The following is a 12,882-nucleotide window of genomic DNA, read 5'->3' as shown; positions in this document are numbered from 1 at the left end:
GGTGCTCTGGTGTGTGATTGTGTCATGTACAACCTGCAGTACTCATTATGGTCCAGAATCATATTCAAAAGAACATTTTATATTTTGACAGCAGAAGAGTAAAGGGTGGCTGTATGTAAGAAGCAAAAACTTTACAGGGTTATCATTATTAACATTCTGCAGAAGGAAATTTGGAGTCTTGTTAATAGATTGAGGTGGCTTGTGCTTTGTGTAGTTGTAAAGTAATTCAGAATGTCAAATTAAATCCATATTGAAGCCCTTTATTATTGTTGGGACAGTTCCATCTACATCTCTGAATTTTGGATCAGAAGGGAATAAACACTGCTGTCATCCCTGTATTTTCTGGAGTGGGAGTTAAGGCAGAGAACAAATGTTGGTAGCTCTAAAAATAACCCAGCATCTGCTTTACATGCTTGAGTGGGTTGTAGTAAACTCTTGTTTCGAAAGCTTTCATTTGGATGCTGCTGTTCCTGAAAGAGAACATTATTCTGATTTTTTTTTTAATTTTTTTTTTTGTGCCAGCAGCTGTACAAATACAGACTGAAATCTTGAATGAGAGTTGACTTTTTGCCCCAGTTGCATGTTCTGTGTTAAGAAGTACACACTTTACTACCTCACTAATTGTTCCGGGCTAATACTGAGCGTAGATGAAGATCCTGTTTAAAACTTGTGCCTATTTGTGGAGCAGCCTTGTAGTGCTCAGAGTAGCCTGAAAGGCCACTGAATGTTTTATAAATTTCAAGGAGTATAAGCTCTGGAGCCTTCTAGGATTGTATTGGTGCTTTTTTTCCTCCACTACACCACGTTGCCCAGAGCCTCATCCAAGGCATCCTATCCATGAAACTCACAGCAACGCAAGAGTTTGTAGACATCGCTGCGGTCACGCAGGACTTCGGTCTGAAGAGAATTAGTCACACCAACACTGCAGTTCCTGAATTTCTAAAAGCAGATCTTTGTGATAAGCACCTACTCTTGCAGTATCTTGGTAGTTGGAAGCCCGGGGGGGTCAGTTCAGCCCCTTTTAACTGATGCTAACAAAACCGGGTTGTAACGATGGAGAACTGCCGGTGAACGGACTGGGCACAGGGATGGGGCTTCATCTGTTCTCTCCCAGCATGTGTGTGGATGCAGGAGGGTCTGGATGTGGTCTGTAAGGTTCTGAGGAAGTGAAATGCAACAAAAATCCAACCCTTGTGAAAATTTGCAACAAGCATGTGCAAGCTGCTGCCGTGGTTGCATTCCTACATGGCGGATTTTTAATCTAGATACATCAAAATAGTTGTTCTTATTTAGCCTTGTGAATGTGTTACTTGTCAGGTGAATAGTTTGAATCATTCAATTTTCTGAAAATGCTTAGTGTAAAAGGCAAGGAGGAGTCCTGAGGGTGCTGCCCAAAAATCTTGATACTTTACAAGTAATGGTTCAGCCAAACATCATCTGCAGGGTGGCTTTGGGGGGAAAAAAAAAAAAATACAGAAAATACTGAAAAAAAAATACTGGCAATAAGTTCATATTTTACTAATAAAGAGTGATAAAGTTTTTTATTTTTATTTTATATAACATTATGGTATTTGCTGTCCCTTTTCATGCTAAGTTTAAGTGTTTCAAGTGGTTTTAATGACTATTAGGGCCGTTGATGGTTACAAGTGTGAATGCTGCAGGCCGTTCAGAGAGTGCTCCACACTAACCTTTCTCTTCAGAAGCTTTACACGTGATCCGTGGTGTTTAAAAGGGTTTTTTTCCTATGCCCTGGGATGGGATGGGCACAGTAAAGAGTTTGTGCTTCTCTTGGACATCCACAAATCTTCTCCACTGTGTTGCAAGGAGCAAAGTCAAAGGAATCAGATTGACCTGTCATGCAAGAAAGCCCAAGAAGATGGTTAATTGGTGGCAAATGTGGCCTCCCTGATACTCAAGCTACCAACTAGAATTACAATTGTGTATATTGAGTTTTTTCAATTGATTTCATTGATTTTTATGTTAAATACTAATATTTCTTCCACCTTCTTCTGCTTAGATCTGAGATGCGTGCTTCCGATAATACCGTTGTGTGAAAATAACTGCATGGGCAAGGGTGTGTTGCCAAAGCACCGTGTGTGATTGCCATCTGAGACAAGCACTTTCCTAATAGCAACATGAGAGCAGGCCTTCCCCAATCCTGGAGCGTGCAGAATATCTCCCAGTGTCTCTTGGCAGCATTTAAAACGGAATAAAAAGAGCTGAGAAAGCTGCGCGCATCGTGAATCGCTTGAGGACGCTTCTGTAATTTGCATCCATTTCTTGCCTCCCTCTGCCCCCCTTGTATCTGGATTTAATCCTAGTGCTTCTGGAATTAAGGCTCTGCCTTTCTCTGGGAGCTCAGAGATTTCAGACCTGTTATGAAACACGGGAGAGGCTTTTCAGGACCCTGCAGCTTTTTATTTAAATCTACAAGTGAAAAACTAATGAATTTGGGGAAGGTTAACGGGCATAAATTTCAGAAAGGAAATGATAAGGCATTATGTGCATCTGTGTTTCCAATTTTGCAACCGTGTGCAAATCAGTTGCTCTTTATTATTTGATTTATTCCTTGTTTCTGGCAGCATAGCTGTGTGGTTTTGCACACACTTTTACTTACGGATCTCGGAATCCTTTGCAAGCTCACGTGTCTGGTTAATGACTGAAAACAGAGTCATCGAGTCCTGGCAAGAAGAGTTTTGCTCCCTGGAGCACCAGGTGCCATGCTGCATCAGAGAGCCTTCCTCTGAAGAGCAGTTACACGTATCTTTGAGAGAGGGGCTTTATGTGCTTAATAGGGACGTGCAGATAAGTTTGCGCGAAGCACTAACGGAGGTGAATTATTCATGAAAGTCGAACACAAAACGGAGTGCAAATATTTTAAATAAAAGTATACTAAAAAAGTTAAATCAAAATTCTGTCCATGACTTGCATGCTGATGTTGCTACTACTTGTATTTCAAAACTAGGTTCCTGGGGAACCTCGCTCTCCTATTCAGTAGGAGATATTGCAGGACAAATAATTCTATAGTTGGGGTTGGAACTAGATGATCTTTGAGGTCCCTTCCAACCCAAACCGTTCTGTGATTCTGTGAACTGTGCTTGTGGTAGACAACGCAAGTTCTGATATCCGTGGGACAGGTATGTCCTGGTATGTACTCCCCTGCCGTGCAGCCGTGACGTGGTGTAGTTAGTCCATGTTATCAAGTGAAGTTGGCCCTTCAGAGGCACCTTGTTAAAGTCAGCAGAGCGGGACTTGATTGATAACATCTATAGACTTCCCAGCCTGTGTTTCCCAAACTAACGCTACCCTTGATGAACCCTTCCATGTAAAAGGTGAAGAGATCTCCTGCTGTTCTTACCTGTGCTCTAAATTTGATTGAGCAGTTGGAAACCATTTCATTTCTCGTTTTCTCAGGTTTTCTATCAGTCACTACTCCTCTCTCATGAAGCGTGCTGAGATCGTGGGGAGGAAGGTTGTTTTCTCGAGTTCTGCGTTGTAATTTGCTTAAAAAGCTGCTGAGTAAACCCCACGGTGTTTCTGTCCTGCAAGGAGGCAGAACCTGCCTCGCTTCTGTCCTGGAAGCAGCACAATCTTCTGCAGGGAGATTACTTTTACTCTCCCAAAAGGGGTAGTTGGGCATAGACTTTTCACTCCATGGTCACCGGTAAATACAGCGTGTGGTCAGCAAAGGACAAAGCTCCTGAGATGAAGATTGATGCTACTGATCTAATAGTAGGTGGTGTCATGCCGTAACTATGGTGAAGTAGCAGCAGTTAGTACTACAAGCTGCTACTCTTTCATCCATAAAGCAGTGTGGACCTCTTTCTTGCCTCTGTAAGACGAAATCACGTGTGCCATAGAAGAAGACATCAGTTGCCACAGTGAATTGTTTTGGTGGTCCTTTTTACTGAGGGAATCTGTCTGAGGATGTGAGTGAGTGAATTCTATGAATTCTGTGAAGTTCACCAATCACTTTTCTGGTGAAAGTGCAGCCAAATCCCGAATATCCGTTGGCATTATTAGCACTGCAGATCCAATTGTCATTAATGTGATTGTGCTGTTAATTTCTTTCTGCGTGTGCACGTACATCCTGACTTCTGTTTTCACCGTTCAGGTTATATTCTTACCGTTGGCCTGCCAGAAGGCTCGTGCTCGTTGGCTTTCATTTTCAAGAGTGCACAAATTAGACTGAAGTTTGTCAAAATTGTTTCTGTGGCTGCTTCGCTGAGTTTTAAGTGTGCATTAAAAATCCTGAGTTAATTATTGCATAATTAGTGAGGGTGGTGAGGCACTGGAACAGGTTGCCCGGAGAAGTTGTGGCTGCCCCATCCCTGGAAGTGTTCAAGGCCAGGTTGGATGAGGCTTTGGGCAACCTAGTGTAGTGGAGGGTGTCCCTGCCCATGGCAGGGGGGTTGGAACTAGATGACCTTTGAGGTCCCTTCCAACCCAAACCATTCTATGATTATGTTCAAGTTGAATCCATGTGAAACCACTAATGTTCTCATCGTTTCTATTCCAAATAATGACCTGGCACCACCAGTTCTGATTTCAGCTTGGCTTTGTCACCTTGATGGACCAATGGTGCCCACGTTTGGGAGCTCCAAATTCTGCATCTCAGAACAAAACGGTGTAGGCATCATGTGAACAAATTTGGTGCTAGAGGAAGCAAGGAAACGAGTGGGCACTGACCTTTGTTAGGATTGCGTTCTCACTATATGACTGTTTGAAAATGGGAATAAAGTGATTATTATCATCTGTAAGTCTTTTCTAAATTGATATTTGTAATTGCTGTTTTTAATTTCTTTTACCAGAACCACCTAGAGTTGTCATTTCTCCTAAGAATCAGACTTTTACAGAAGGCTCTGAAGTGTCTATCAGGTGTTCTGCAACAGGTTATCCAAATCCAACAGTAGTGTGGACACACAACGACATGTTTATTATTGGTTCGAGCAGGTAGGGGTTATAGCTTGCTTGCTTTATTTTTGTTTTTTTCCCGTGCAGGAAAGAGGTTTTGAAGAATGCTAAAATATTCTGACAATTTCATCCACAGGAGTCTGAGAGTTTTGGAAATAATACCTCAACCTTCACCTTTATAACTCTTTAATTTCAATTTCCTCATCTCTCAAATAAAAATACTTTCGTTCTCTTCTTCAGTTTTTTTCTGAGATTAATTTCAATGCTTTTTACAAAATGCATTGATATTTTCTGGTAGATATACTAATATTGTTGTTTATCATAAAAAAAAAACCCACAAACCAATAACTGTTTATAAACATCTGGTCATGCTGTTGCTGCTTGGGGTGCAAATGTAACAGTTATTCTTTTTATTTTAACTAATCATTTTGGTTGGTCCCTGTGTGTTCCCAGGTATAGGCTGACACCAGAAGGCACCTTAATCATAAGAAAGGCAATTCCAAAAGATGCAGGAATTTATGGTTGCTTGGCAAGTAACTCAGCTGGAACAGAGAAACAGACATCCACCCTTACGTACATCGGTGAGTAAAAGAAATAATGTAGTGAAATTAAAAAAGCAAACTAATACATTCTCAGGAGGGAACTGTTCAACTTAGAATGGCACAGAATGTACTGGTAGAAATTTCAAAAAACTCAGAAAGGGTGTTGAACAGCTCACAAACACCCCTTTTATTTTCTGTTCAAGTCTGAGTAGTGTTATTAGGTGGTATTGGGGGCTTAATGTGTCTTCTTACACTGTTTTTACGAAAAACAAACCAACACCTAAATTTGGGTATTAAAGTGGGGTAGCCTTGCAATACTGAGTAGATTTTTGGAGAAGGAATCCTGTTTCTGAAAATTCCCGTAGTGTGCTTAGCCCTCTGGAATCCTAGTCCAACTTCTGTACTCTAAAAGCTATGTTATTCCTGAATTAATGTATTAATACATTATTGTATTAATAGCAGACTACTAATATTCTTGATGATCAACATCTGGCTGGAGTGAGAGAGACACTCTGGATTTCATCAAACTCTTCCAATTCTTTCCTTAAATTCCCACATATTCTATCCATGTCCGGGTGCACTGGACATTCCAGACTCTACTTTTTCCGTTTCCCAGTGTTTATCTGTCATCTTACATGATTTTTAAGGCTTTCTGACTTTTAATGCAAATATTCTTCCATATAACAGGAGGAAATTAGAGTATTTCATGGTTTATGCCTTAAAAATGGTATATGCTTTGGACAAGGAACTCATTTTTTCTGTATTGTTTGTTTTTAGAGGGCCCAACGTTGACCATAGTTCGAAGTGAAATTCTGGTTGCTCTTGGAGACACGACTATTATGGAGTGTAAAACAACTGGAATCCCACCTCCCCAAGTTAAATGGTTTAAAGGTGCACTTCTTACTTTGTGTTTGCTTTATTCGCTTTAGCAATAATATTTAGAACAATGACCTCATTTTCTCAGAAGCTTTATGTAGCATCCAACTAGTGACCGACCTATGAAATTCTCTAAATCTAGAAGATAATGACATTTGACCTCTAGGGCATAAATTCTTGCTCCTGTTCAAATACAGTGAATGAACATACTGTAGCATAATGAATAAAAAAAAAAAAAAAAGCTGAGCCTCTTGCCTACTTAAATAAGGTTTATTCTTTCGACAGAAAATGTTCAGCTACATGCTACAAAAATTGCAAAAAGTTTGTCTATTTTTTCCATTGGATGTTTGCTCAAATTGTTTCGCAATGCCTAGGGATTTTTTATTTGTTCCTTCTTCCAAATCTCAGAAGTGTCCACTGCAATTTCTTAAATAGTGGAGCAGGAAATTGGGTATCACAACTGCAGGAGTTTTCCTAGAGTTAAGTGGGAGTCCTCTGACATAGGATTCTCTGTCCTATGTCTCAAGACTGAGTATTTATTCTCAGAAAAAACAGCTGATGCCTGTGTGTGGTTGTATAAACCACCTGCCTGCTGGATTTCTGGAAAACCAGTAATCGTGTTTGGTAGATATTGCCAACAGATTGCTTGTCCAGTCCAGTCCTTCATCTCTGACAGTGGCTGGAGGGAAGCACAAACCCTCTTCTGGTCTGTTTGCAAGTAACCTTCCCTCAAAGAGAGCTACTTTAGACTCACTGCAGTTAATGCTTGGCTTGCATTTTAAAGCAGGAGTCAACAAACTTTGATAATCATCCCAAAGAGTGCACGTGGGCCAGTCCTGAATGTGGCTTCAACTGAGCTTGGGATGTAGCAGGGCTGTTTTGTAGGTTTTGCGGAGTTCCCACCTTGGTACGGAGCTGGCAGACGGGTGGCTGCCACATATAGTCTCTAGCTTGGGATGGAGAAGTATATCCTGGCACACTGTCCTTGTGGTGATCTCTGTCCAAAGCTACTTGGGTTTGTTTTCCCCTTGTGAAACAAATAAAGAAAAAGGGATTGTATCTAGTCTAGAAACAAATTTCTCCACTGAGTTGAGTGGAAGTCAGAGTACTCATCTGCTCAATCGAGTAGAGGCACGTTGTGAACTAATCTCAAAATTGGACACTGTTTTGTTGGAATAACTTTGATAAATACCTTGTTTTATTTCAGTTACTTTTTTTTCTGTCTGGACTTAGGTGACTTAGAGTTGAGGGCATCAGCATTTCTCATTATTGATGCTCAACGGGGTCTTCTGAAGATCCAGGAGACACAAGATCTGGATGCTGGTGACTATACCTGCGTGGCTACGAACGATGCAGGGAGAGCTTCTGGAAAGATAACTCTAGATGTTGGCTGTGAGTAGCTTGCAGTATCTAGGCAGTAAATATTCTAATTTCAGTGTCTGGTCAATGGTGCCTTGTTTGTTCAAACCTTTCTCACAAATACATGTGTTTGCTGGGAACATGGTTTTGGTGGTGTTCACTAAGCTGTTTCCTTCATGTTTGGAGTCCACCTTCCCTTAACTCTTCCTACTTTTGCAAAGCATAAAAGTTAACGAGAAAGAAGAGAGAGGCAGAGGAGGAGGAAGCTGTTCAAACCTCAACCCAACATAGTTCCCAAGTAGAAAATATTTATACTACCTCAAGTTACTATGTGAGGTTGTTGCAACTTAGCTCTTCCTCTTCTCTTGTCCTAATTCTTTCTAACTGCTTGTGGCCTGACACATCACGTCCCGTTAAAGGCACGTTCTTGTCAGGCACGTGCACTTTCTGAAGCAGTGAGCCACGCTGTCTGAAGGAGATGAGGAACTCAACAATGCCAACACTTGAGTATGTACGTTCTTCTGATGGAGGTGGCTGTATCTTCATTTTTTAGAGACGTTTAGCCCATTTCCCATTGTAAGTGCAGAGCATGCAAGACTGCTTTTGTAAGATGCTGCTAGAGTTGCCAATCTATTGTTAGAAGAATAATTGTGCATAATGGGACATGAATTTAGGTCGTCAGTAGCGCAAGCAGAATGCAGATGTCATGTTGCAACCCCGATTCACTCTGTGTAATCCTTTTTTTTTCTTTTTTTCCCCAGCTCCCCCAGTTTTCACGCAGGAGCCCGGCGATGAGTCTGCAGATATTGGCTCCAACATCACACTGCCCTGCTATGTCCAGGGTTACCCAGAACCAAGGGTGAAATGGAGGCGGCTAAATGGGGCTCCCCTTTTCTCAAGACCATTTGCAGTCAGTTCCATCAGTCAGCTCAGAACAGGAGCTCTGTCTATTAACAGTAGGTAGACTAAGAGATGCCAGAAGGAAATAGCACATATGCAAAGCATTTAAGTTACTATACTGCTTGGTAAAATCATTAACTTTGTAAAAAGGCTGGATTTTTATCAGAAATTGTGTTTCTGATACTGACCTGTTGACAGGCAGTTCAGTTTCCCATGAGTTATTATACTTTTTTATACTTTTAAATTATTTATTATTATTACTTTTTTAATTATTATACTTTAAGTAAATGTGGGTTATTCTCTCTGTTGGTACTGAGGAGCCGTAGATTTTAATTTCTGAGGGGTTGTTTTTGTTTTTTTTTTTTGAGAAGTGTTTCTGAACTCACTGTTTTAGGCAGGTTCTAATTCGGGTAATATCCAGAAATTCTGCAAGTGGCTTTGTGATTTCAGTTCCTTGGAGCATTTCAGTCACCCTTACACTAAGAGATGTTATTCTGTTTTCAATTAGCTCTCTTATTCATATTACTTGTGCACATTAATATATACTCTATTAAAGTATACAAAGTGATGAAAAATATCATATATATGTATATAATGCTTTTTTTTACTCAAGTACTTGCTTCTGTACTTGGATGGAAAGGAATGATGCCATCTATTTGAAACTGAAAGATAAAAGGCTAGAGTATCCATATATTGCAAACTTCTCAGTAGCATTTCAGATGCTGCAATCTCATCTCTTCCCCCCCCCCCCCCCCCCCCCCCCCCCAGGTTTGTGGGTCAGTGATGAAGGAACTTACATCTGTGAAGCTGAGAACCAGTTTGGAAGGATTCAGTCGCGACCAGCCACGATCACAGTAACTGGGCTGGGTAAGGCTGGTTAATGTCAGTGGTGACAGTGAAAGGAAAGGCTCCAGCGTTTCAATACCTGGAATATGCTGGAGGAGGTGATAACTGGTGGGGTTTGTCCAACAAATAGGATGTCTGTGGGTTATGTACATACCTGGCGACGTATCTATATGCTCCTCTCTATAGCTGTATTTAGACAAACTGAATCAGAAGACATTTGCATGGAATATTGTAATTTATTTCAGTGAATTTAGCATGTTAGAACATTGTCTTTTCACTTTATAACATGGACCTTCAAAAAGTGATTTATCCTGTGTTCTGTTTCTTATTCCTAAGTAAATTTCTTAAGGAATGAAAAGTCACTATAATGATGAATGCTGATGATGGGCTTTGTGCCATTTAATTAATTAGTAAAAAAAAACCCACAAAACATAACAAAATAGCAATGAACTTGCTTAGGTCAGTGTGTTGATATAACTGAGAAGGAATCTTAGTGGTCCAAGAAGACAGTAAATGTCTAGCTTTGACAATAGCTGTACTATTAAGGAGTTAGTTGTTTATTATCTCAGTTGGACAATTGGCAATAAAAAGAAAAACAATGCTATGGAATGTATATGTTTGCAGGAGGATAAGAATGGAGTCCATCTGCCATCTGAGAAACCATTTGTTAACTTAAAACATGTGGTGGGAATCGGTGGTGCTCTTTGCACAAGGAGGCTTCTGTCTGATGCTGCTGCAAGTAGAGTTAGTGACAGGACTGATAATAAAAATTCAGATTTAATTCTTTACATAAAGGTATAAAAATTCTTAATAATTTCTTCTTTCTTTTGCTCAAGTTACCCCTCTGATTGGAGTAAGTCCAGCCACAGCCAATGTTATTGAGGGGCAGCAGCTCACTTTGCCATGCGTACTGCTTGCTGGAAACCCCATTCCAGACCGGAGGTGGATTAAAAACAGTATGGTGGTAAGACTGGTTTCTTTCCTGTAAGATGTATTGGCAGAAAAAAATCTACAGCTGACATTTCAAACCATGATAAACAACTTGCTTTCATTTACAAAAGTTGATCTACAGATAGATTGATAGATTTTATGCTTAAAAATAAAGATGCTTCAGGAGATTGGACACGAAACAAGGATCCAACGTCATCGAGGTGAATTACAGCAGCCAGCCACCGCTCAGCTGGAGCTGCCACCTCCTCAGGAGAAGGCAGTTGGCTGTGTCTGTAAGGCAGTAGGTGTTTCTGAGTTTCTGCTGGCGTTCAGAGTACAGCCATTCCCCTCAGAAATGAGTTTATTGTTGTTCAAAATAGGAAAGTGGAAGTGTGGCATCCTGACCGTTATGCCTCTCTCATCACTCTTCATGGCAGGAAATTTCTAACTCTGAAGCACAGATGAAGGAATAAGAGATGGGAATGGGGGACATGAAGATCTAGAAAAGAACTTGGAACTGAAATATTTCCAAATTGTCCTTTATCTTCTATTTTACTTACTTTCCAAAGCAGTTTTTATGTTTTACATCATGACTTTTTAATGTTGCTGATGGGATGAGCGCTGCTCAGAGCATGAAAGAGCTTGTTTTCTTTCCCACTTGAGAGCAAGCCGTTGCCAGTTTATAACTCCTGCAAGCAGAAGGTGGTGTGAACACCATGCCTAGGTTAGTTGTCTGAGTGAAGTTCCATTTCTTTAGAAGCAGCCAAATTCCTGGCTTTAACATCCCTATGAAGCTCTGCTTTTTATCTTGCTTGCTAATTTCTCCCTCAAGGCCTTTCTCCACAGCTGTAATTAAAAAATGATAGCAAAATTTTTTGATTATTGTCACCAAGCAGAAGCCTGGCACTGCCTGACCCTTGGCTTGGGAGAGTTTTCTGCTCAGTTCTTGAAGTGCTGGGATTCGTTGGCCTTTTCATTAGACTGTGTAGGTGCAAGTAGCAAAGGCTGTAACTTGAAATACTGGCAGGATCCTCCTTGTCGAGTTGCTAATTCCTCTGTGTAGTAGTGCTAGTTTCCTGTAATTGTAAGCACGTGGCAAAAGCTGCACTCCAAGGAAAGCGTTGGAGTAAGTTATATCCAGAGAAGAATGCAGCTTTTTCTGAGCACAGCATAACTGGGACAATTTTGCATTTTAACAACCTTTCTGTAAGGCAAGTCTGTGTTGCTGAGCTCATTGATTTTTTTTTTTTTTTTTTGATGTTCCTATAGGTTATATCACTTTTAAAAAATTAGTCTTCTTTTGAGAATGTTATAACTTTTTTTTTATCTTTCACAATGGTATGCTTCAGAGCTGATCACTTCTACGTGATGGATATAGCGAGTTGGAAGGTTTTGATAACTGTATGTGGTGGGTTGGTCCTGGCTAGATGCCAAGGTGCCCACCAGAGCTGCTCTATCACTCACTTCCTCGACTGGACAGGACAGAGAAAATATAATGGAAGACTCGTGGGATGAGATGAGGACAGGGAGAGATCGTTCAATAATTGCCATCATGGCGGAAAACAGACTTGGGGAAAATTATTACCAATCAAAGCAGAGCAAGATAATGAAAAATAAAACTGAATCTTAAAAACACCTTTCCCCCAGCCCTCCCTTCTTCCCGGGCTTAACTTCACTCCCAATTTTCTCTGCCTCCTCCCCTCAGTGGTGCAGAGGGATGGGGATGGGGGTTGCTGTCAGTTCGTCACACGTTATTTCTACCACTCCTTCCTCCTCGGGGGAGGACTCCTCACACTCTTCCTCTGCTCCAGCATGGGGTCCCTCCCACAGGGTGCAGCCCTTCGGGAACAGACGCTCCAGAGTGGGTTCCCCACGGGGTCACAAGTCCTACCAGCAAGCCTGCTCCATTGTGGGCTCCTCTCTTTGTGTGCCCACAGGTCCTGCCAGGACTCTGCTCCAGCATGGGCTTCCCATGGGGTCACAGCTTCCTTTGGGTGCATTCACCTGCCCTGGCATGGGGTCCTTCATAGGCTGCAGGTGGATCTCTGCTCCACCGTGGACCTCCATGGGCTGTCAGGGCACAGCCTGTCTCACCACGGTCTTCACCACAGGCTGCAGGGGAACCTCTGCTCTGGTGCCTGGAGCACCTTTCCTCCTTCTTCACTGACCTTGGAGTCTGCAGAGTTGTTTCTCTCCCTTCTCTCTCCCAGCTGCTATTTTTGCAGTGTTTTTTTTCCCCCTTCTCCAATATGTTATCCCACTGTCACTGATGGGCTCGGACTTGGCCAATGGTGGGTCCATCGTGGAGCCAGCTGGCTTTGGGACATAAGGGAAGCTTCTAGCAGCTTCTCACAGAAGCCACCCCTGCAGCCCCACTGCTACCAAAACCTTGCCACGCAAACGCAATACACTGCTGAGAAAAAAAGGAAAAGCAAAAAAGGAGTCTGTTTGTGGAAGGAGAACAAGTCATTGCACTCACCAGGAGTGGATCCAGGATGAAACTGGGTTGCTGGAA

The 12,882-nt window shown here is 41.6% G+C and overlaps 1 protein-coding gene across 1 annotated transcript in view; it reads left to right on the top strand.

Moving 5' to 3' along the window:
- HMCN1 (hemicentin 1) overlaps window positions 1-12,882 on the top strand; it is a 201,735-nt gene that overhangs the window by 72,173 nt on the left and 116,680 nt on the right. The window contains exons 12-18 of the mRNA XM_086617855.1: window positions 4,812-4,953; window positions 5,368-5,495; window positions 6,234-6,347; window positions 7,566-7,724; window positions 8,453-8,647; window positions 9,360-9,458; window positions 10,274-10,401. Of these exons, the coding sequence (XP_086473981.1) occupies window positions 4,812-4,953; window positions 5,368-5,495; window positions 6,234-6,347; window positions 7,566-7,724; window positions 8,453-8,647; window positions 9,360-9,458; window positions 10,274-10,401 (965 nt within the window). The remainder of the gene's footprint in view (window positions 1-4,811; window positions 4,954-5,367; window positions 5,496-6,233; window positions 6,348-7,565; window positions 7,725-8,452; window positions 8,648-9,359; window positions 9,459-10,273; window positions 10,402-12,882) is intronic.

Source organism: Tauraco erythrolophus, chromosome 10 (genome assembly GCF_009769465.1).
Source record: "Tauraco erythrolophus isolate bTauEry1 chromosome 10, bTauEry1.pri, whole genome shotgun sequence".
Lineage (NCBI taxonomy): Eukaryota > Metazoa > Chordata > Aves > Musophagiformes > Musophagidae > Tauraco > Tauraco erythrolophus.
The sequence above is the reverse complement of the archived record's forward strand: the minus strand, read 5'-3'. Positions and strand labels throughout refer to the sequence as shown.